The 23,737-nt window shown below is 33.8% G+C and overlaps 1 protein-coding gene across 8 annotated transcripts in view; it reads right to left on the reverse strand.

The window, feature by feature from the left end:
* FER (FER tyrosine kinase) overlaps positions 1-23,737 on the reverse strand; it is a 468,208-nt gene that overhangs the window by 127,726 nt on the left and 316,745 nt on the right. For all 8 annotated transcript variants that reach the window (XM_069540597.1, XM_069540596.1, XM_069540595.1 and 5 more), the window contains one exon: positions 21,481-21,575. In XM_069540597.1, coding sequence (XP_069396698.1) covers positions 21,481-21,575 — 95 coding nt within the window. The remainder of the gene's footprint in view (positions 1-21,480; positions 21,576-23,737) is intronic.

The raw sequence follows: 23,737 nt of genomic DNA on the forward strand, positions 1-23,737 counted from the left end.
CAAGGGAGCCAAGAATATTTAATGGAGAAGAGACAGTCTCTTCAATAAATTGTGCTGGAAACTGTATATTCACATGTAAAAGAATAAAAACAGACCCCTATCTTACACCACTCATAAAAATTAACTCAAAATGGATAAAAACTTAAATTTAAGACCTAAACACGACACTCCTCAGGTGAAAACATAGGAATAAAAGCTCCTTGTTGTGGGTCTTGGTAATGATTTTTTGGATATGATACCTAAAGCACAATGAGCAGGATAAAAAATAAACAAGTGGGACTACATTACACAAAAAACCTTCTGCAGAGCAAAAGAAGCCATCAACGAAGTGGAAAAAAAAAAAAAAACCCTACAGAATGTGAAAAAATACTCGCAAACCATGTATCTGATAAGGATACAAAGAACTCATACAACTCGGGGCTTCCCTGGTGGCACAGTGGTTAAGAATCCGCCTGCCAATGCAGGGGACATGGGTTCGAGCCCTGGTCTGGGAGAATCCCACGTGCCGCAGAGCAACTAAGCCCATGCACCACAACTACTGAGCCTGCGCTCTAGAGCCCATAAGCCACAACTATGAAGCCCACGTGCCACAACTCCTGAAGCCTGTGTGCCTAGAGCCTGTGCTCTGCAACAAGAGAAGCCTGTGCACCACAACAAAGAGTAGCCCCCGCTCGCCACAACTAGAGAAAGCCTGTGTGCAGCAATGAAGACCCAACGCAGCCAAAAATAAAATAAATAAAATAAATAAATTTTAAAAAAAGAACTCATACAACTCAATAGCAAAAACCAAATAATCCAATTAAGAAATTTTCAAAACACCTGAATAGACATTTCTCCAAAGAGGATACACAAAAGGCCAATAGGTACATGAAGAGATGCTCAACATCACAAGTCATTAGGGAAATGTAAATCACAACCACAATAAGATATTAATTTATGCCTATTAGAATGGCTATCATCTGAAAGACAAGAGTTAACAAATGCTGGCATGGATGTGGAGAAAAGGGAAGGGAACCCTATACACTGTGAGAGGGATTGTAAACTGGTAAAACCACTATGGAAGACAGCATGGAGAATCCTATAAAAATCAAAAATAGAACTACCTGATGATCCAGCAATTCCTCTTCTGAAAATATATACAAAGGAAACAAGAGCACTAACTTGAAAAGATATCTGCACCTCCATGTTCACAGCTGTGTTATCTACAATAGCCAAGACATGGAAACAACTTAAGTGTCCATGAATGGATGAATGAATAAAGCATAAAGTTGTGGTGTATGTGTGTGTGTGTGTGTGTGTGTGTGTGTGTGTATGTGTATACATAATGCAATATTATTCAGCCATTTAAAAATAAGGAAATCCTACCGTTTGCAACAACCTAACGACATGGATGGACCGTGAAGGTACCATGCTAACTGAAATAAGTCAGACAAAGCAAGATAAAAAGTGTATGTTCTCACTTATATGTGGAATCTGAAAAAAACAAAGACCTCATAGAAAAAGAGATCAGATTTGAGGTTAACAGAGGTGGGAGGTATGGAGAAGGGGAATTTGAAGGAGGTCAAAAGATACAAACTTCAAGTTATAAGATAAATTAGTATCAAGGATGTTAACATACAACATGATGACTATAGCTAACACTGCTGCATGATATAGAGCAAAGTTGTTAAGAGAGTTAACCCTAGGTTCTCATCACAAGGAAAACGATTTTTCTTTCTTTTCTTTTTATTATATCTATACGAGAGGATGAATGTTAGCTGAACCTATTGTGGTAACCTTTTCACAATACAGGTTAATCAAACCATAATGCTGTAGGCCTTAAACTTATACAGCGATCGTATGTCAGTTATTTCTCAATAAAAAGGGGAGGTTGGGGGAGCAAGACCAAGGAAAGAGAAATGAGAGATGATGAGTGATGAGAGCCGAGAGACAGACTCAATGATTTAGGAAGGGGAGCGTACAGAAGAGACACAGGAAACATCAGAAAACTAATCATACACGCAGAATTTAGATGCCTAAAAACTGATTTTCATTAAATTAGCAATACCTGGTTCAGATAAAAATTCAATTTGATATATAAGATATATCATTTTATACATATAGAATACTAGGAGCAAGTCATCAACTCATTAATTTTGTCTTTGCTTATACTTCGGGAATCATCACGTGTTTTTTAAACGAAGTTCTATGTTAATATTAGGGAATACTTAGCACAGTAAATTAAGATTTACGCACATTTCACTTCACTTAATCTGTAACATACTACACCTGAAAAACAGTTTGTCAGTGAGCCCAACTTACACTCAACAGGAGAGCACATAAACCCCAAGGTTTATTTATGATCAACTACTGTAAAAAGTTTTGGAAGCATGTTCTAGGAATTATTCAATAGTTTAAGTTTATACGCACCTATGGATTATATAAAACAACTTCAATGTCCATTCTACAATGAAAATTTTAGCTCCCTAAAAAAATGAAGTAAAATAGGTCAAATATTTAATTCATCACAATAAAAATGTTTTATTTCCTTAACAACTTAGCTATTTTTCAAATAGAAAAACCCATACGGCTCATCTTTATGAGATGGATACTGAGCATACCTCCACACTGCCTTGGAAATACAAGAACATTTTGAAAGATCATTGACATCAACATCATCTTTCTTTTTTGGCAAAAACCTTGTCATTTCTCCCTGGAATACTGCCAGAACCTATACTAACTTGGACTCAGAACTACTCTTAATAGCTTAATCATTTCCTACCTCAACTATTAAAATTAAACTCTTCATAAATCTATCTTCAGTACACTCAGGGGATGAAGACAGTTCAGCCAAGTTATTTTATCATCCAAACTTGTCTTACATGCCCTGGTTTTCTATACATCCAACACATTTTAGAAATTGGTATTCTGTTCATTCCTATCCACCTCGGACAGGTTTTGAGCTCTCCAAAGATTACTTGTCTTCCAAACCACTTACTAACCACTAGTCTTCTAACCTTGATTTGTCCATCTCTTGTTATGAATTTCTGAATCTGTGAACTGTGATTTTGCTTGGACTGCATTTCAAACTCTTTCCTATTACAAATACGTTTTGTATTTTATCTCAGAATCATAGTTCCTTCTTTGTTTATGGTTGACTTTAGATAAAATGTTTGGTCTACTGAAAGCTGCTTTCTGAAATTCTTTTTGTATATTTTCCTAAAATCTAAAGGCTTTGTATTTTAAAAATCAAGAAGAACTTACTGACCTGTACATTAATAGCCTTCTTTTCTGCTAAATTAAAATTCAATTATTTGGTAATGCTCTAGTAGGAGAGAAAGAAATGAATGCCTTGGATTAATTTTTAATTATTTAATTAACATTTTGACTAAACAATATAGGTCAAAATGGGTAACTACCTGTGCTTTGAAAATACTGACAGTTTTCAAAGGCTGGATGTTGTTTACTCTGAAGTATCTGGGCATGATAGGAATCTGATAGTTCATTGAACTGAAAATCCAATCTATACTAATGATACTCCTCTGCTCAGATTACTTTAATAGCAGCTAATAATTATTAAAAACTCAGAAAGTGTTAAGAACTGTGCCATGTTCTTTATATATATTACTTCATTTAACTCTCGGAACATTATTATTCTCATCCCTCATTTTATAAGGAAAGATGTTAAGCCTTAGAGAGATTCAGTAACTTGCCCCAAGTCACACAGCTAGAAGCAGTAGGGTAGGAACTTAAACCCATATTTGGCTCCAAAGCCAAAACGGTCATGTTTACACAGGCAAGTCACTCTAAAGTATAGCAACTCCCAAATGAGAGCCATCGTGAACTCTGAATCCCACTGAGCATTTCTTTTATTGTAAGTGTTAAAGTGAATAACGACAGAACATCACAAGTGATCAGTGAGAATCCTCAAATACTTTGGAGGTGAGTATTTTTCCCAGTTTCTTTTCTTTTTCTTTTTAAATTGAAGTATAGGTGATTTACAACATTGTGTTAGTTACTGCTGTACAGCAAAGTGATTCAGTTATACATATATATACATTCTTTTTTAAAAAATTCTTTCCATTATGGTTTATCACAGGATACTGAACACAGTTCTCTGTGCCATACAGTAGGCACTTATCTATTGCATAAATAAAAGCCTACATCTGCTAACCCCAACCTCCCACTTCCCTGTTTCTTAAAAGAAATCCTGACTCCATAGTCAAGCACACTCAGATGAAATAAATGTGGACAAAAGGAACATTATACAGAGATAAGAAAAATATTTTCTGATACTCTCATTCATAAAAACTTAAATCTCTATTACGGCCATAACTAGGGTATGGGGTTTGCTTGCCATCTATTAACTCATCTCTCACATGTACCTGCTTTTATACAAAATACTATGAAGGCTTCTGGAAGCACAGGCTCCACAGGGAGTCACGTATTTTCTAGAGAAATCTCTTGAGTTCAGATTTAATGCTGCCTGAACTGTTGATCCAGTGGTCTAAAGTTTGGAGAATATCTACGAATCTTTCCCACAACATATCTATTTAGATATTCATGACAGTAGAATTTAACCTAAAATGTATCCCCATGTGAGAACAGATGTACAAAAAAGTCCACTGAAATGCTCTTTATGGTAGCAGATGACTAGAAAAACAATTATCAAGCACTGTGTAAGCAAATACCATGCAATTATTGACAAAATAAATCTATATATACTGATGTAAAAAGACTAGGATATTTTGTCAAGTAAAAACAATACAAAGATCAGAGCAGTATGTATGGTAAGCTATTGTTTGTGTTAAAAATAAAAAGTTGTATATGCATATATATTTCCATGTGCATGGAAAAACTCTGGAAGGATAAAAGTAAAATTAAACACACGAAAACAAACAACAAAATCCCTCCTCAAAAAAAAACTAGTAAGGGCAGCTGCCTCTAAAAAGAATTCCAAAGGGAATGGGGAGTCAGGGACAGAAAAATGGCTTTTCATTGTGTTTCCTATTGTACTCTTTGAAAGTAACACTTAAAAAAAAGTCACTGCCGGACTTCCCTGCTGGGGCAGTGGTTAAGAATCCGCCTGCCAATGCAAGGGACACGGGTTCAATCCGTGGTCTGGGAAGATCCCACATGCTGCAGAGCAACTAAGCCCGTGCGCCACAACTACTGAAGCCCGCGTGCCTGGAGCCGGTGCTCCGCAACAAGAGAAGCCACCGCAATGAGAAGCCCGTGCACCGCAAAGAAGAGTAGTCCCCACTCGCCACAACTAGAGAAAGCCCACGTGCAGCAACCAAGACCCAACACAGTCAGAAATAAATTAATTAATTTAAAAAAAAGTCACTGCTTAAAACATAATTGCATTGGAAATAACAAATTGGTCACCCTGAACTGTAAGGCCCTTCATCATTCCATCCCTCCTACCTTTCCAACCTTACTTACGTGTTTCTCCCAGGCGCACATGCCTCAGTCATTCTACCCTTCTTCCTGTTCCTCAAACACAAAGGCCATTCCTACCCTTTCCCCAACACTTAGCAAGGGTAGATTATTTTTATCTTTCAGGTCTTAACACAAATGCCACCTTCTAGAGATGTTTCCTAAGACCTCTAAAATAAATTAGGTGCTACCTGTGACTATCTCTCTGAGCAAAACTCTTAATAGCATAATTTGCAATAATAAATTTATTTGCGATTACTGTTTAAATATATGTCTCTCTCACTACATTGAATTTCATGAGGGAAGAGATCATAGTTATATTTTTCACCAATGTATATGGTGTATGGAACACAGTTAATGCTAAGTATTTATCAAATAAAGTAATTAATCCAAATCTCCCAACAATAGGTTTATAAAGAATGGAAAGTCTTAAAGAAAAAGGGGTGTATTTCTAAGTTTCAAAATCACTTTTCCAATAAAGATGTTAAAAAAAAATCACTTAAACACAGGGTGATATATGTGTCTAAAAAATAGTTATTTTTTGTGTTTATTTTTTATCAAAATCAACTGGCTTAGAATATTTTTGACAGAATAATAAAGCTCCTTCAAATTATAGCCTCATTAGCTTAGAAATTCCACTTTAAAGAGAATTGAAGAATATAACTATGACTCTTAGAAGTAATAACAATTATACAATACTTATACTTTTTAATATATGATTACCTATCCTTTATTCTTAAAAAGCACTTTTGAAGATGTAAAAAACTGCAAAAAGATAGGTATCTAATTCTTTTATCCTATTCAACAAATGACAGATGTTAAACATAGACAGGGTTTCTTTCTTAATTTTAGTAGCCAAGATAGGAAATATAGAAATTCAATCACTTGCTGGTAGCAAATAATATCTTAGAAGATAAATTCACTTGGAAGTCTTATCAAAGATCTTGAAAAAAATGTTCTCAATACTAATCCACAAACAGGTAAAAGACTAACATGTAAGAGAAGGAAAAAACAAAAGAAAACAAAATAATGTCTTAAAAAACCAGAAAATATGGAATACATGTAATCTTTTAAGATACAAAATTATTAAAGATGCTATATAAAGTCACTTTTTAAACTTGCTGCAGTTTGTTATATAAAAGCCTTTCATTTTGAATCCAGGTATTGTCAAGTGTGATATTGTTTTCTCAAGTTTGACACAGAAGAATTTAGGCAAATTTTTCTTTTCTAGCAAAGGTTACATTTTCTATGTGTATTTATTAAGCTCTCAATCTGAAGCACAGCTGTGTCAGGTATTGAATAATATTTTTACTGGAACTGAAATTCATGTCCATAAATAGGTACCAATGACAACTGACTTCAGTTCTACAGAGAAGGACAGATAGAGGCAAATGAAGAGCAGGAAAGTTCCATAAACACAAAACCTTATTATAATGAGAGTTTCTAATATTATTTTCACATTTTCAATGACAAGAAGGTATGCAACACTTAACATAAAGTGCAATCACTCAAGATGAATCTGTGAAGATGTTTAATGTATATAGCATCTGAAAATCTAGAAAAAGAAAAAAGGAAGTACCTAAATGAGAAGAGAGATATTAAATATGACCAGAAGACTTGTGAAGAAATGAGAAAAGAAAAAATGCATAATAGATTTTCATAAGTAATTAATTTGGCTGGTCATAAAATGAGCATTTAGCAAGTAGAAGACTGATTTCATCCTTAAAAATGTACTCGAATTTATGAAGGAAATGGGGAAAAAAAAGGCAAAAATGTACACATTCCTGTCCATTGGAAACAACATAACACAGACTCTTAGGCCTCAAGGGCCTAAAAGATATTCAGTATTTTCCAAGGAATTGCTCATAAAGATGAAGCTCTCTTTACATTAGTTACCCTCAAAGCTGTTAAGAACAGCAAGAACATAGCATGCCCAGTTTAAGATAATCACTGCAGGGTGACTCCTTAAAATGAAATAACTCATTACTATGATCTACGAGGCTTTGCATGGCTTGAACCCCATCCCCTTTCTAACCTCATCTCCTACTACTCTCCCCTTACTCTTCCTTCATCCACACCACTCTCTCATGAAGCGTCGAATGTCCATCCTCCAGTGTCTACACAGAGTTCTCTCACTTCCACCAGGCATTTTACTCAACGTTCTACCCATACTGAGGCTTTCCCTGGCCACTCTCTCTAAGACTCCAACCTCTGCCCATACCAATAGTTGCTATCCTCTTCCCTCTATGCTCTATCTTTTCACACCACTCAACATCCTACATATGTTTTACTTCCTTAACATATTTCTTTCCCTACCAGAACATAGGGTTCACGAGAGTAGGAGGTTTTGGTTTTTGTGGGGTCTTTTGGTCTGTTTTCTTCACTGTTGAATCCCCAGCATGTGGCATATACGGGAGGCATTCAGTAACTGTTTGGTGACCAAATGACTGAATAATCTAACAGAATATCTAGCCTTAAATAGTTTTTAAGTACAATTCTACTTAAAGAATATTGGTGTATCTGAGTAGAGTGACATAACTTCTCAAATATTAATGGATAAGGTTTTAGTTTCTTCCACAAATTTAGTCCAGAGTTTGCCTATCATTTCTGAATAGACAGGGTAACTTACAACTAGATAGGGATATAAATAACTTAAAACTAGAAGGGGATAAACAAAAGAAGAGAGAGCCAATATCTTTGGCTAATGCTGACAAGGGGCGTTTGTTCGGCTTCTACGTAAAATAGTTTGAATATTTATGGTACTGCAATGTAAATAAAAAACCTCCCAACATATTCACTTTTCAACTTTCATCATAAATAAAATAAGCATTGTTTAAGAACTTTGATTCAACCGATTTTCAGTTGTCTTTTAATCTTGGAAATATTTTGTGTTCCCCATTGTTTTAATAACTGTTCTCCTTACAGTTCTGATAATATGAAAATCTCATACTAAATAGGCACTGTCAGAGTCATATACATTGGGTATACTACTGGGAAAAACCTATTTATTTATTTTAAAAAATACATTATATGTAAAAATTTTTATTTCAGCTGAATTCATCACAGTTTTACTAGCCCTGTTCATACTTCTAACATTTGCATCAAATATAAGTAGGCTTTTAACAATGAAGCAAATTTTCTTATCATTTATATTACTTTAAAGTTTCTCTGCAAATTTTAAGACTTTTCCATGTACAGTAACAAAAACTTAAAAACAATAACAAAAGTAAAACTAATCAGTAGTTTATCCATGAGGAAGGAGGCATATATGTTCATAACGCTTACACTTTCCTTTAATTCATTAAGAAACTTCAATTATCAGAAAGACATTTTCAAAACAGGATCTAAGAGCGAAAATATGGTTCAGAATATGCTTTCTCCTTCTCACCAAGCTATCTGCCTCCTTGCAGGAGGTACTTAAGGTATAAGTGCCATCAGATGCTCAGAACATGAAAAACATATGGGTAATATTGCTCAGATATACACAATGCACCAATGGCTCAAATGTACCATGAAAAGTTAGTATCTGTTATAACACACCAACCTTTGCTCACTGATAGAAAAGAAAATCCCTAAGCACTTCTTTATAACCATTCAAGTCAAAGAGGGGATACAGTAATAGTTGTTATATTTTAGATTTCATTTCTCATAGTTTTCTTTTGGGTTAATGTTTTTAGTGTTTAGCTCAACCTCTGGGAAGGAAGGGTATGGTCTACCCAAAACAACAATAGAAAAATGCTAATACCACATGTGTGGAATACCACCAGGTTATCAATTTAAGTCGTGCATAAATTAAGTAAAGTAACTGATTCCAAAAGATATTAGTGCTTTTATTGTCTGGAGAAACGTCCAGTTTAAACTATTCCATCTGCAATTGCTTTGGGATATTAGGCAGCAAATGAAACATTAGGGTAACCCAATGTATCATTTGGTTGAGAAAGAAATATCAACTTAAAGATGCTATCTTTTTAAAATGTTGTTTTGCAAGTATTAAAAAGTCAACTAAGCACATTTATTTAGCTTTTCATTAATGTAATATGCTTGAATTATAAAGACCAATATCTAAGTTTAGATGTCAGTTAACATAGAAAAGCTACCCATTCTTCCAAGTAGAAATTTACAATGCACTAATTTATAATTACTCATTTAGACTCATTCAAACTTTGTTTTAGGGAAGAGATATGGGAACATATGTATATGTATAACTGATTCACTTTGTTGTAAAGCAGAATCTAACACACCATTGTAAAGCAATTATACTCCAATAAAGATGTTAAAAAAAAAAGAGTATTCTATCGGCATCTCCAAACAACAAAGTAATAAAGCCCACAAAATTAGGTTCTTCTTTAGTAATTATCAGCAGCATAAAAAAACTCAGCCACTGAGTTGACATATCTTATAATCTTTAGCACAAAATATTAATTTGAGATTTGTCCTTTACCTTGAACTCAAAATTTACTGCTGTGAAGTGATATTGTTACATATCTGGTAATGGATTGTATGATGGGAGATGGGTTAAATCCGTATAAGGTCAGGTGCCAGTTCAGACTTCAAGGGCTCTTTTACTGTGTGCCAGGAGCCATGTTCCTTAATCTTTTGTTGGCACAATTTACCCTTTCTATATTTATAATGAGTGAAAGAAACAAATGCCAGGCAAGGATCCAGAGCCAAAATACTGGGACTTTGTTATCAAAGGAACAGAAACTGTCATTTCCAGTGACTCCCATAATAACCTTCTATAGCTGTGATGTCATGTAACAAATTGATTCTCTTAGAATCACGTAAAAATATAAAAGTTCATTATGAATTGGGAAGGAAAACATTTATTTTTTAAAACAATTTAACCTTCTGGCTAAACTTAGTGAACATACCCTAGAAATTACAAATGAAATGAATAATTAAAAGAAAAAATTCTGACAATGGAAAGATTTCTTTTGAAAGGCATTTATGAGAACTATATAAATAATAATGTCCAAATTTCTAAGCTAAAATCTCTAGACAATATAAACTACACGAGCTCAATATTTTTTCAAACTTGTTATAGAGATATTTTGATGTTGTCTAAAACCTGGTAAAAATTCTTCAGTAATTCTAAAAACTCCAAAGCCATAAGTCATTTTAAAATTAAGATAAGTTTGAGGATTGCCAAAGAGCATGCACCTGTGAGAGCTGAGGAATGTACCACATAATATAACATTCAATTAGTTCCAAGAAGTTCTGAACTCAAAGATAACATCCAGGTCCAAAAGAAGGGGCAGTTAGCAATATCTAGTACAAGACTAGAGACTGATGTTTGTCTTGCTAAAATTAATTACCTCTACCCAGGATCTGTACCTCACATTGTTGTACTTGGAGATTAAGGTGCTTGGTTTCTTATTCATCAGGGTATTTTACATCAGCCCTAATTTAACCACATATGTGAAAATAAATGACAGCTGCCTGAACTATAAATACTCCTTTAAGTCATGGCTTGTCATTTGAAAAATAAGTCCTCTCATCATTTCCTTCATTTCAATCTCTAAGTAAAAAACAACTCGTTTGCAAAATAAAATGGGGTCATCTTTTAGCATATTAGAGTTTGTCTTTGTTTTCAGTATTTCCTAGCACCATTTACAATTGCCTTTTGTTTGATTTTGTTTATCCAGCAACCTATAAGCAAGCAATAAATAAAGTATTTGTAATTCAAGAAATGATTCAAATGAAGACAGGATCATCTTGGAGTAGTCACTCTAAACTTGAATCCTCAAATGCTTATAATCTCCTCAAACATTACTCTAGTGAAAATGTATTTCAGATTTATGTTTCCAAAGGGCTCAGTTATCTGACAAGAACAGGAGCATTTTAAATCTCTGCATAATACATTTCTGAAATGGCTTGCATATAAGACACCAAGCAGTTATTAACTCTTGCTTTTAATCTACCAGTTCTCTAAATCTTCTCTCCACAGCTTGATTCCCAGTAGAGAAAAAAGTAACTCAAACAAAAATCTTCCTGTTTACCATAATAAACTGTTTACTTATCTGTGCACAAGGTTGAGAAATAATGGAATGGGGATGCATGTATCTGCCCACAGGGTACTTGCATAGGCATTTTGCTTGAATTTTCATTTATATTTTCAATTCATAAAAGGATTATATATTTTGACCCAATTATAACTTGAATGTCGTAATACAAAATAGAAAGAGCACAGTTTTCCCACTTGGTATTTAACTGATGTTGACAAGCCACTCTAAGCTCTCTGAACCTCATTTAGCTTATTTGTAAATGGAGATAACAATACCACCTGGTAGAGCAAATGACATAATGTTAATTAAAGTCCTTTGAGAACTGTAAAATATCATGTAAATGTAAAATATTGTTTATTATTATGCTACTTTATTAAGAATGAAAAGTACCTGGTTATTTCCCCATCATGCCTTTTGTAAAATGAGGAAAGGAAAGATGCTCTTTTGAAGTAATCTAATAGTTTGTGATGAGAGGTTTCAAATTTAAGAAAAATTTTCCTAACTAAAAAATTATAGGTTAGAGCTAAAATTTAGAAGCCATTTTAATCCAGCCACTTTAGTTTTAGATACAAGGAAAGAAAGACCCAAGAAGGGTAAATATTAAAACATACAAACTAAACAGTCACTAATGGTGGTGGAAAGGGAAGAGCTAAACCAAACTTTATGCTTCCCAATTTGCTGTCACATCACTTGGCTAAAGAAATCTAGGGTTAGGATTAGAGTCAGGGGCAGGGGCAAGTTCAGAGGTTGGGTTAAAGTTCTGCCTGGATTATAGGAGTCATTTTTTTTTTGGCGGTACACGGGCCTCTCACTGCTGTGGCCTCTCCCGTTGTGGAGCACAGGCTCCAGACGCGCAGGCTCAGCGGCCATGGCTCACAGGCCCAGCCGCTCTGCGGCATGTGGGATCTTCCCGGACCAGGGCACGAACCCGTGTCCCCTGCATCGGCAGGCGGACTCTCAACCACCGCGCCACCAGGGAGGCCCTAGGAGTCATTTTAAATCATCACTTTCTTCTGTTGGTCAATTATAAAATAATAACAATAAAAATTATGACACGATGAGAATACACAGAGTGGTCATTATGGTTAAACATTGTAAGAATATATATATAAATATAAATTATATATACGTATACATATGTAAAGTGCCTATGTGTGTTTGGTATACACATACAAAATCACAGTACGTTAGCTCTTACAGCAACTCTATTATTCTTACTTCACGGGTAAGAAAACTAAGGGAGGGAACAGAATGGTTAAGTAGACTGAGCAAGATTATAGAACTAACAAGCTTCTGGCCAAAATGCCTGCCTCTTGGTCTTTTTTTTTTTTTTTTAAGAGTTGTACATCTTAATGTACAATTCAGTGAGTTTTGACAAATTTACAGAGAGAGATGTATGACTGTCACCACAATACAGTTTAGAACATTTTCATCACTCCATAAAGATCTCTCTCGCCTGTATAGAGTCAATCCCCATCTAAACCCCTAGCCCCAGGAAATCACGAATCTTCCTTCTTTATCTATAGAAACCTTTTCTGGGCATTTCATTTTGTATCGGACTTGGGTTCATCTATACTGTAGCATATATTTTTAGCTCATGACACTATCATTTAACAGTAATATTACTTTTGTATGGATATACTATATTGTTTATTCATTCAGCAGCTGATGGACATTTGGATTCTTTCTACTTTTTGGCTATTATAAATAATGTTTCTATGAACAATTGCAGTTGTTGTGTGGACACACATTTCAATTTTCTTAGGTGGATACCTAGGATCAGAACTGTTACTTTATATGGAAAATTTATGTATAACTTTTTGAGAAACTGTGACACTTTTCCAAAGTGGCTGTATCATTTTACGATCCATGAGCAATGTATGAAGGTTCCAGTTTTCCACATCCTCACCAACACTTATTAGAGCTCATGATCTTCACCACTACCCTCTGTAGGCTTCCAATAACCGTGCACATATGACACTGAATGTTAGAATGGGAGGGAAGGGGACTTCCCTGGTGGCGCAGTGGTTAAGAATCCTCCTGCCAATGCAGGGGATACAGGTTCGAGTCCTGGTCCGGGAAGATCCCACATGCCGCGGGGCAACTAAGCCCTCATGCCACAACTATTGAAGCCTGTGCGCCTAGAGCCCGTGCTCCGCAACAAGAGAAGCCACTGCAATGAGAAGCCCGTGCACCACAACGAAGAGTAGCCCCCACTCGCCGCAACTAGAGAAAGCCTGCGAGCAGCAACGAAGACCCAATGCAGTCAAAAATAAATAAATAAGTAAATAAATAAATAAATAAATAAACGAATGGGAGGGAAGGAGGAGCTAAATGGAGTGAGGGAGACAGAGCTTAAACTTACTCAAAGACAACCAAGTCTGTTTCATTTATGTTAAAAAAAATTTTTAAGACTTTTGAGAGCGGTTTTCGATTCACAAAAAGAATTGAGAAGAAGATACAGAGATTTCCCATATAATCCCTGCTCCTTACTAGAGAGCTTCATGTATAATCAAATCCCTTGTTAGAATTTGTTATATTTATTACAACTAATGAACCTATATTGACACATCACTATCACCCAAAGTCCATAGTTTACACCAAGTTTCATTCTTGGTGTTGTATGTTCTATGTGTTTGAAAAAATGTAAAATGACATGTATCTACTATTATGTCATACATGGTAGCTTACATATCCTATAAAAATCCTCTGTGCTCTACTTATTCATACCTCCCTCTTCCATAACCCTTGGCAGCCACTGAATTTTTTTTTTTTAACTGTCTCCATGGTTCTCCTTTTTCCAAAATGCCAGAGTTGAAATCATAAAGTACATAGCCTTTTCAGATTGGCTTCCTTTACTTAGCAATATATATTTAAGTTCCCTCTATGAATTTTCATGGCTTAATATTTTATTTCTTTTAAGTGCTGAATAATATTCCATTGTTTGGAGGTACCATAGTTTGTTTATCCACTCACCTAGTGCAGAGCATCTTGGTTGCTTCCAAGTTTGGGCATTATGAATGAAGCTACTATAAACATCCTTGCGCAGGTTTTTGTGTGGATATAAATTTTGAACTCCTTTGGGTAAATACTAAAGAATGTGATTGTTGGATTGCATAGTAAAAGTATGCTTACTTTTATAAGAAACTGCCAAACTGTCTTCTACAAACAAAGAGTTTTATTTCTTCCTTCCCAATCAGTACAACTTTTGTTCCTTTTGCCTTATTATGTTAGCTACGACTTTGAGTAAGATGTTGAAAAGGAATGGTCAGAGGGGCATCTGTGCCTTGGTTTGTGATCTTAGTGGGAAAGCTTCAAGTCTCTCACCATTAAGTATAATGTTAGCTGTAGAGTTTTTGTAGATTTTTTAAAAAACAAACTGAGCAAGTTCCTCAAGTTTTCTGAGTTTTTAAAATTTTTTTCATGAAGGGGTGTTGGATTTTGTTAAATGCTTTGTCTGCATCTATTGATATGATCACCTGATTTTTCTTTTAGCCTATTGATGTGATGGATTACATTAACAAATTCTCAAATGTTGAAACTGGCTTGCAAACCTGGGATAAATCTCTCCTATGCTTTTCATAACCATGTATTTATCAGCTTTTCATCTTATAGTGGAAATATATATATATATTTTTTTTACAAGGAACCTTATGGTGTTTGCCTCATTTATCTTTATATTCTGGTATGTAAACGTGTTCACTGATGAGAAAGGAAAAGATTCATAAGGCTTAAACAACAATAAATTGAGAAAATAGGAAGAGTTTCTTACCAGGTCTTAACTTGAAAATGTCAAAATTATGAGCTCATTGTTTTTGAACTTGCTATTTTGGCCCAGGTTTCGTAATATTAGAATGTTAGATTATAACTGGTTCAATACTAGAGATATTGAAGCTGTGTCTGAAGAGAAAAAATCACTAAAGACTATTTGTTATCTTAAATTACTTTAAAAATGTTTAAAACAAAAAAACAATCATTTATTTTTAAGTGCTATAGTGGTTTTACCATTGAATGCTATAATGTCTTTTATATTAGTATAGTAGCTAGAATTTTGGTTTCAAACACTGGCAAAGAAATATTGTGGCAAAGGTGAAAAATACCTTAAACATATTAAAAGGTGATTTTTATTTACTTTTTCTTGCTTTATTTTTTGCTGTATTGTTCTAGAACATCTAGTATAGTGTTTAAGTGGTAAATGTAGGCATATTTGTCTTATTTCTGATATAAATGAGCAAAGTATTCAGTCATTTGCCATTAAATATGATGTCATCTTAGGAGCATGTCTTTCTTAGGAGCCACTCACGGTGAGAACATTCTCTTCTATTCCTCAATTTCAGAGAATTCTTAACAGGAATTAGTGTTGGATTTTGCCAAATGATTTTTCTTCATTTATTGAAATGATTATGTAGTTTTAAATTTTATTAATATGAATTACATTGATTGATATTTGAAAGTTAAATCAGCTGGTAGTCCTAGGATAAATTCCACTTGATCATGATGTATTTTTATCTGCTGTTGCATTTGCTTCATTAAAATTGTGCTCAGAATTTATATATGTAATAATGACATATAGTCTGTAGTTTTCTTTTGCTGTAATATTTTTGTCTAGTTTCAGAATCAGGTCGTGATGATCTCAATGAGTTGAAAAGTAGTCTCTTCTTTACAATTTTCTAAGAATTTGTGTAGAGTTGGTGTATTTCTTCTTAAAACTTTGGTATAATTCACCAGTGAAGCCATACAGGTCTAGAGTTTTCTTTGAAGGATGGTTCCTTAATGACCAATTCTATAAAAGATATGGTGTTATGAAGGCTGAATGAGCTTTGGTAGTTTTTGTCTTTCAGAAAATTTGTCCATTTCATCTAAGTTGTTGAATTTCTTTATATAAAGTTAAGGAAATATTATGACTATCTTTTTTAATATCTGTAGACTCTATAATGATGTCACCTCTTTCATTCTTGATATTGGTAATTTGTGTCTTCTTTTTTCTGAAGAGTCTATGTAGAGGTTTTATCAATTTTATTAATCTCAAAGGATTCCATTGATTTCTTCTGTATTTTTTTCCCTTTCTTCTACATATTTTGGGTTAATTTGCACTTCTTTTTAAGGTAGAAATTGAGGTCAAAACTTTGAGTCCTTTCATCTTTTCTAATATAGGCCTTTAGTGCTGTATTTATTTCCCTAAGTACTGCTTAATAGGCATCATATAAATACGGAGATGTTGTGGTTTTTTTTTCTTTCCATTTAGTTCAAAATACTTTCTAAGTTCCACTCTGACCCACTGGTTATTCAGCTATGCATTGTTTACTTCCCAAATATTTAGAGATTTTTCATATTGTTCTATCCTTGAGTTCTATTTTATTTCTGTTGTGTTCATAGAACTTAAATTCTTATAAATTTATTGAGATTTGTTTTATGGCCCAGGATATGATCTATCTTGGTAAATATTCTCCGTGTACTTGAAAAGAATGTATGTCCTGGTGATGTTGTGTAGAGTGTCCTATAAAGGTCAGTAGGTCAAGTTGACTGACAGTGTTATTCACATCTTCTGTGACTTCCATAGTGAACATAGTTCTTAAAAAAATCACTTACAACAGCATCACAAAAGATCAAATACTCAGAGATAAGTTTGACAAAAGATGGAAAGTCCTGTACACTAAACTCTACAGAACCTTGCTGAGGGATATTAAAGAAGACCTATCCTACTAGAAAGATATGTCATGTAGAGGGGTGAGAAGACTCAATATTGTTAAGAAGTCTATTCACCCCAAACTGATCTATAGAGTCAATGTAATCCCAATCTAAATATTAGCAAACCTTTATATGGAAACTGAAAAACTAATAATAAAATTGCTAGAGAAATGCAAAGGACTTCTAACAGCCAAAACATTTCTAAAAAAGAACAAAGTTAGACAACTAACATTATCTGATACAAGACTTACTATAAAACTTCAGTAGTCAAGGCAGTGTAGTATTGGCATTACAACAAACAAAAAGATCGACAGAAATTAGAGTCCAAAAATAAAACTACACATAAATATATTTTAAAAAATGAAGGTAAAAAAAATCAGGAGAGAAAGGAGAGTCATTGGTGCTGGAACAACTGAATATCTATATGCCAAAAATATGAACTTCAAATCATTCCTCACAACCATATGAAATGGACCATAGAATGAACTATAAATTCTAAAACTATAAAAATTGTAGAAGTAAACATAGGAGAAAACCTTTGTGACCTGGGATTCAACAAAGATTTCTTAGATATACCATCAAAAACATGATCTATAAAAGAAAAACATAATTTAAAGTTTGAAATTAAAAACTTCTGCTCTTCAAAAGACACTATTAAAAGAATGAAAAGACAAGTCAACTGAGAGAATATTTGAAAATCATACATCTGATAAAGGACTTGTATCCAGAATATATAAAGAACCAAGACTTTATTACAAGAAAACAACCCAATTAAAAAACTGGGCACATTACTTAAATAGACACATCAAAGAAGATATATGAATGGCAAATCAGCACATGACAAGGTGCTCACATCATTAGTCAGTTGGGAAAGACAACAAAAACCACAATAAGACACTACTGCATAAAATTTTAATATCTAAAGACTGACCACACCAAGTGTTGATGAAGATGTAGAGAAACTACAGTTGGGAATGTCAACTAGTATAATCACTTTAAAATCTATTTGGCAATTCCTTAAAAATTTAAACATGTACATTCTATCTAATTCATTTATTCCACTCCCAGGTATTTTCCTTAGAGAAATGAAAGCACATGCCCATACGAAGACTTATACGTGGATGTTCACAACAGCTTACTTGGCAGTAGCCCCAAATAGGAAACAACCCAAAAGTCTATCAACAGTTGATAACAACGGTGATATATTCATATGATGCTATTCTACTCAGCAATAAAAAAGAATGAACTTCCGATAAACATTACAACATGGATGGACCTCAAAATTATGCTGAATGAAACAAACTAGACCCAAAAAAGAAAATAGTACAGACTATATGATTCCATTTATATAAAATTCTAAGAAGCACAAACTAATATATAGTGACAGAAAGCAGATCAGTGGTTGACTGGGACAGGGGTTGAGAGGGGGAGGAGGAAGGGACTACAAAGAGGCATGGGGAAAATCTGGGGGTGATAGATGTGTTCATTACTTTGATTGTGGTGATGGTTTCACAAGTGTATACATATGTCAATACAATGAAGTGTACATACATAAAGTATATGTCAATTACATATCAATAAATCTGTTTTCAAAAAGATTGACAAATTATGATTATTAAATATTAGATTTTTGACAGACATTCTCTCAAAATTGAATTAAGTAGGTCCAACACTTCAAGGCAAAAAACTGACAGTTTTTGCTACCAGGGAAAAAAAAATCCAAGCTTTGCAATGAAGTTAAAATTTTGGAAAACACATTTGCTATAAAGAAATTGATACCTCCTATTACTTTTCCAGTGAGATTAGTGATGACATTAATGAATGTGGTCTTTTGATACTGTATAATGAATTACTTCACTGTTTGGAAGATCTATATAACCTGGTCACTTGATATTTTCCAAATGAGAAATGACAAAGCATGATGCTACAAAAATTATGTATTCATCTTATAAGGTTGACAAATGGAATTAATGTAACAGAGTACGAAAAGTTCAATGTGGTTTCAGATCAGACACTGCAACTAACCTCCAAGAAAATTTAGCAAAGTCCACTGTGGTAGGCAGAATTTGAAGATGGCTTCCCAGTAATGTCCCACCCTAATCCCTGGAACATGTGAACATGATTAGATATCAATCCCATAATTATGTTTTATCATATTGCACAGTTGCCCTAAAAATAGGCAGATTAGCCAGGTGAGCCTGATCTAATCACAAGACCTTTCAAAAAAGTGGAGGGTATTCTCCCAGCTTTTTTGAAAAACAAAACAGAACAAAATGAAAAACAGAAGGAGAAGTTAGAGAAATTCAAAGCACTTGAAAGATGTGACACACTGGGTCTGAAGATCAAAGAATGTAGGAAACCTTAAGAAGCTGGGAGATGCCCTTGGCTCACAGCAAGAAAAGAAAGGGAACCTTAGCCCATTTCTCAACTGTAAGAACCGGAAGGAGTTTGGAAATGGATTCTTCCCCAGTGTCTCCAGCCAAGAATTTTTGGCTTTATGAGACCCTAAGCAGAGAACCCCAGTAAAGCCTGCCTGGACTTCTAACCTACACAACTGTGAGGTAATAAATGGATATTGTTTAAAGCTGCCATGTTATGATCGTTTGTTGTGCCGCAATAGAAAGCTAATACATTAACCATAAATCAAAATGCACATAAACTCAGATCCAACTCAAGCACTGTTTAAAAAAGAAAAAAACCCAAATAATAAAAATGGAAACAACCAAAGTATCCATAATTAGAAGATCGATTTAAATTATAGAAAGCCATATAATGGAATATTCTGTAGCCATTATAAAGAAAAGGTAGAACTATATGGATGAATATGAAACAATGAAACTATGTTATATTAATAATAGAAAAAAAGATCAGCAATGTTAAGATTTTGAATAATTAAAACATTTGCATAAAATCATGGTATCTATAGTAAATATTTTCCTGAGGGGAAAAAAACACAAAAAAATAAATAGCAATTAGCTTTGGGGTAAGATTAGATTGTTGAGTAGGACATTTTCTAATGAAATTTATTATTCTTAATCATTAAAAAAATATATCAATAAAGGTTACTATTTAGTGTCCAGATAAACACTTTCCTGGCTCTCTTCCGAAGCTATCTTTTGCTTTATGCAATTTAGACCTGCCATCAGGAATTTGTTACCATGCTCCTTTAATCAGTCATAGTAACACCAAAATGACTTTTCCTCATCAAGTCTGCCCTACCTCTCAAATCTAAGTTTCTCAGTGACATCCCTTATTAACTGGGGGCATCATTTTCATTATGTGAATGTTTTATGTATTTATAATACTTAAACATCCCATTTTAATTAAACTTATAGGCTATTCAATTGTTTTAAAAATTTTGTATGAAAATTGTATGAAAGCTACTTTAAGATATAAATCGTAAATAGTGTAAACCATGCAAATATATATTGCCATTTGAGGATGAAAATGATTATGATCTAGGAATCCTTCAGTTATATGGTAATAAAGAAATATTCCAATAACAATCAAACCAGCATGGTAAAATTGGACCAATTTAACCTTTAATAATGAAAAAATTATGTGAAAAGTTTTTAATGGGCAATCTACAATATCAGGTTTATGTGATGTATATTAAAGTTAGAAAAATGTTTTATATTCCTTTAAGTTTCTTCTTGTAAAATGAATAGTTAAGGTAACAAAGCAAATCCTTTTCAGTTATTAAATACTGTATTTATAAATCTTATCAAGGTCATATTTTACCTCTGATTCTATTTTCTACAACAGAAAGATGTACAATAAAAATAAAGATAACACGGTATCAGTTTGATGTTATCCTTGTTTGTTGGCAAAAGTAGTTAACCAAAATACCTGGAGGTGTTAAAAGTCACCAGAAAGAAATAAAAGGACAAATTCCTAGAGAGATCACCTTTTTTTTGTCCACATATCAAACAAGTTCATAGTTTGTGACCCAAAACATTATGATATTATTACATACAACTAAACAAAAGGATGTATGGTAATGTACTTGTAAAATGATATACAATGAATGAAATACAAGACAGTACTTTCATTATTATAAAACAAACCTAAGTAGACTATTTATCTAAATAGCCTTTCTCACCGAAAGATTATATATAACTAATTTCCATGTGTAACTGCAATGTAATAATATATCTTCTCTTACAAAGGTTGGCTGACACTTTCTAGAAACTGGCAAGTATTATAGACTATAAAAATACCAAGTATGTGTACAAGCTCTTCATCATCAGGAAAATGTTAAACAAAATCCTTGGAAACTTAACAAGGAGAAATCAAAGAGACTAAACATATAAAAGCAATAAAACATGACATTAAAACGTCATTGAGGAAACCTCTAAAATCATATTACCTGGAACCAGTTCCATAATTATGTAGATAGGCTGTCTTTGTGTGCAAACTCCTATAAGTTTGACAATATTGGGATGATCATATTGCTTGAGAATTCTGGATAAGAGAAGTATAAGAATAGTTACCATTTAAGTTGTAAGCATTAATTTATGATCATGAGTAGTGTGCACAAGCAGAATGCACTTTAATCAACACAATTTTTAAAACTTTAGTACGAACCCAAATTATGATAAATGGGATGTATATGTCTTGACAAATCTTGGCAAAATATAGATATAAATGAGTCAGTTTTTATTCAGTTAAATATTCATTTAAAAATTATTATCTACTCTGAATAGGTAATAAGCATGCTAAACAGGAATAACTTACTTAGTCCAAAATATGCAGAACTCCCTTCAAAGAATCTGGTTTTAGCCACCCTCACAAAAGCTGGAAAGTATTAGTGGACCAAAACCTGTAAGCTGTTAGGGCAGCATCTTTTTGTTTTGTTTTATTTTATGTATATACTTCATTTAAAACAAATAAAAATAGAACGATTCATATTGGTAAATGCTATAGAGTAGAGTAATCACTTCATATTTAGACTTCACAATACATACTCTCTTGATGATCATGATCAACTTCAAAATAGTAAAAACTCAAGAAGTTTTGAGAAAACTGGCAGAAGGTTAAACAGTGAGTAATATAAGACTTAAGCTGAGGCAGAGAAGTTTTAGTTTGGATAAAGGCAGAATTTCAGAGAGCTGTAAAAGCATAGACTCATCTATAGGACCCCAAGCATGAGTTAAAAATAGATTAGATTCCCTCAGAGGCCTGTCTACCCTGATGATTTCTGTTACCAAATGATCTTCCATGTTATCCTACTGACATAGTTATAAATTCACTCATATTTGAAAAAACACAGTTTCCTTTCTAGGAGAATGAAAAAAATAACTTCATTTGGAGAAAGATAAAACAGTTTATATGTGTGCTGTACATGTACAACTAAAGCAGAGATAGCTCTAAGAAAAATGTTATCGATTGAAAATATATAAATTTAATAAATGAAAAAGTACACTGGGAAGAATTCTAGAGATAAAGAAAATGTTCTGTCAATAACTGAGTTTGCAGTTTCTATGAGGAATTAAAAAGGAAGTTTTAGAATGATTGACTGTAATCCAAAATGTCATTTCTTAGGTTGAAAACTGCTTAATAAAGAAATTCCACAAAACAGCCAGGATGAATCCAAATGACATTAAATAGCTAAATATATAGCTTTATTATCTGTTAAAGGATACTTGGGAGTTTGCATGGATGTAATTGTCTTTTTTTTTTTTTTTTTTTTTTCGGTACGTGGGCCTCTCACTGTTGTGGCCTCTCCCGTTGCGGAGCACAGGCTCCGGACGCGCAGGCTCAGTGGCCATGGCTCACGGGCCCAGCCGCTCCACGGCATGTGGGATCTTCCCGGACCAGGGTGCGAACCCGTGTCCCCTGCATCGGCAGGTGGACTCTCAACCACTGCGCCACCAGGGAAGCCCCGTAATTGTCATTTTTAACATAAAATTTCAGTCTCACTTTAAAAGAAGAAATTAAACTCTATCTTTCAGTAAAAAATCCACAAATTAGAAAGCAAGATACCTTAAGATACCTATGAATAACTAAAATAATGAGGCTATAAGTTTCAATTGTGATAGCATACCTTTAAATTCATCATAGGATATTTTTTCTGAATTGCTAATAATATACATGAAAAAGGTTTGCAACTTTATTCCACAGATAATATTTAATAAATGCACCCAACTAGTTTAATCCATTGCTATAAATATCCATTTTTAGATGATGGAGAAATGACATCAAGATGCTCTATGCCACGGGATTTAGTTATTTCGTTGCCATGTCCTCTGTTCTCCCATGGCACTTTCCAAAAACTTCAATTTTATATACAATGCAGTGATGGAGACAACACACACACACACACACAAACACACACACACCTTTCCTTCCTTCCCTTTATACCACCAATCTATGGATCTATATATCCTCCTTCTCCTTCTCTCCCTCCCAACTATCCACCTACTCATCCATCTCCCATTCATATGTCCATTCTCACTCTATCCAAAGCTCCTTTCCATTTGTTTTGTGTTTTGTTGTATATATTAGATTTTACCACTAACAGAAGAGTTTAAACTATTTGCAACATAGGGCTGGCAGGTTGGAACATTAAATTCTAGCTAAAACAGAAGAAAGAGAAGAAAATCATCCTAAAAGATCAGTTAGAA

This window comes from Delphinus delphis, chromosome 3 (genome assembly GCF_949987515.2).
Source record: "Delphinus delphis chromosome 3, mDelDel1.2, whole genome shotgun sequence".
Classification (NCBI taxonomy): Eukaryota; Metazoa; Chordata; class Mammalia; order Artiodactyla; family Delphinidae; genus Delphinus; species Delphinus delphis.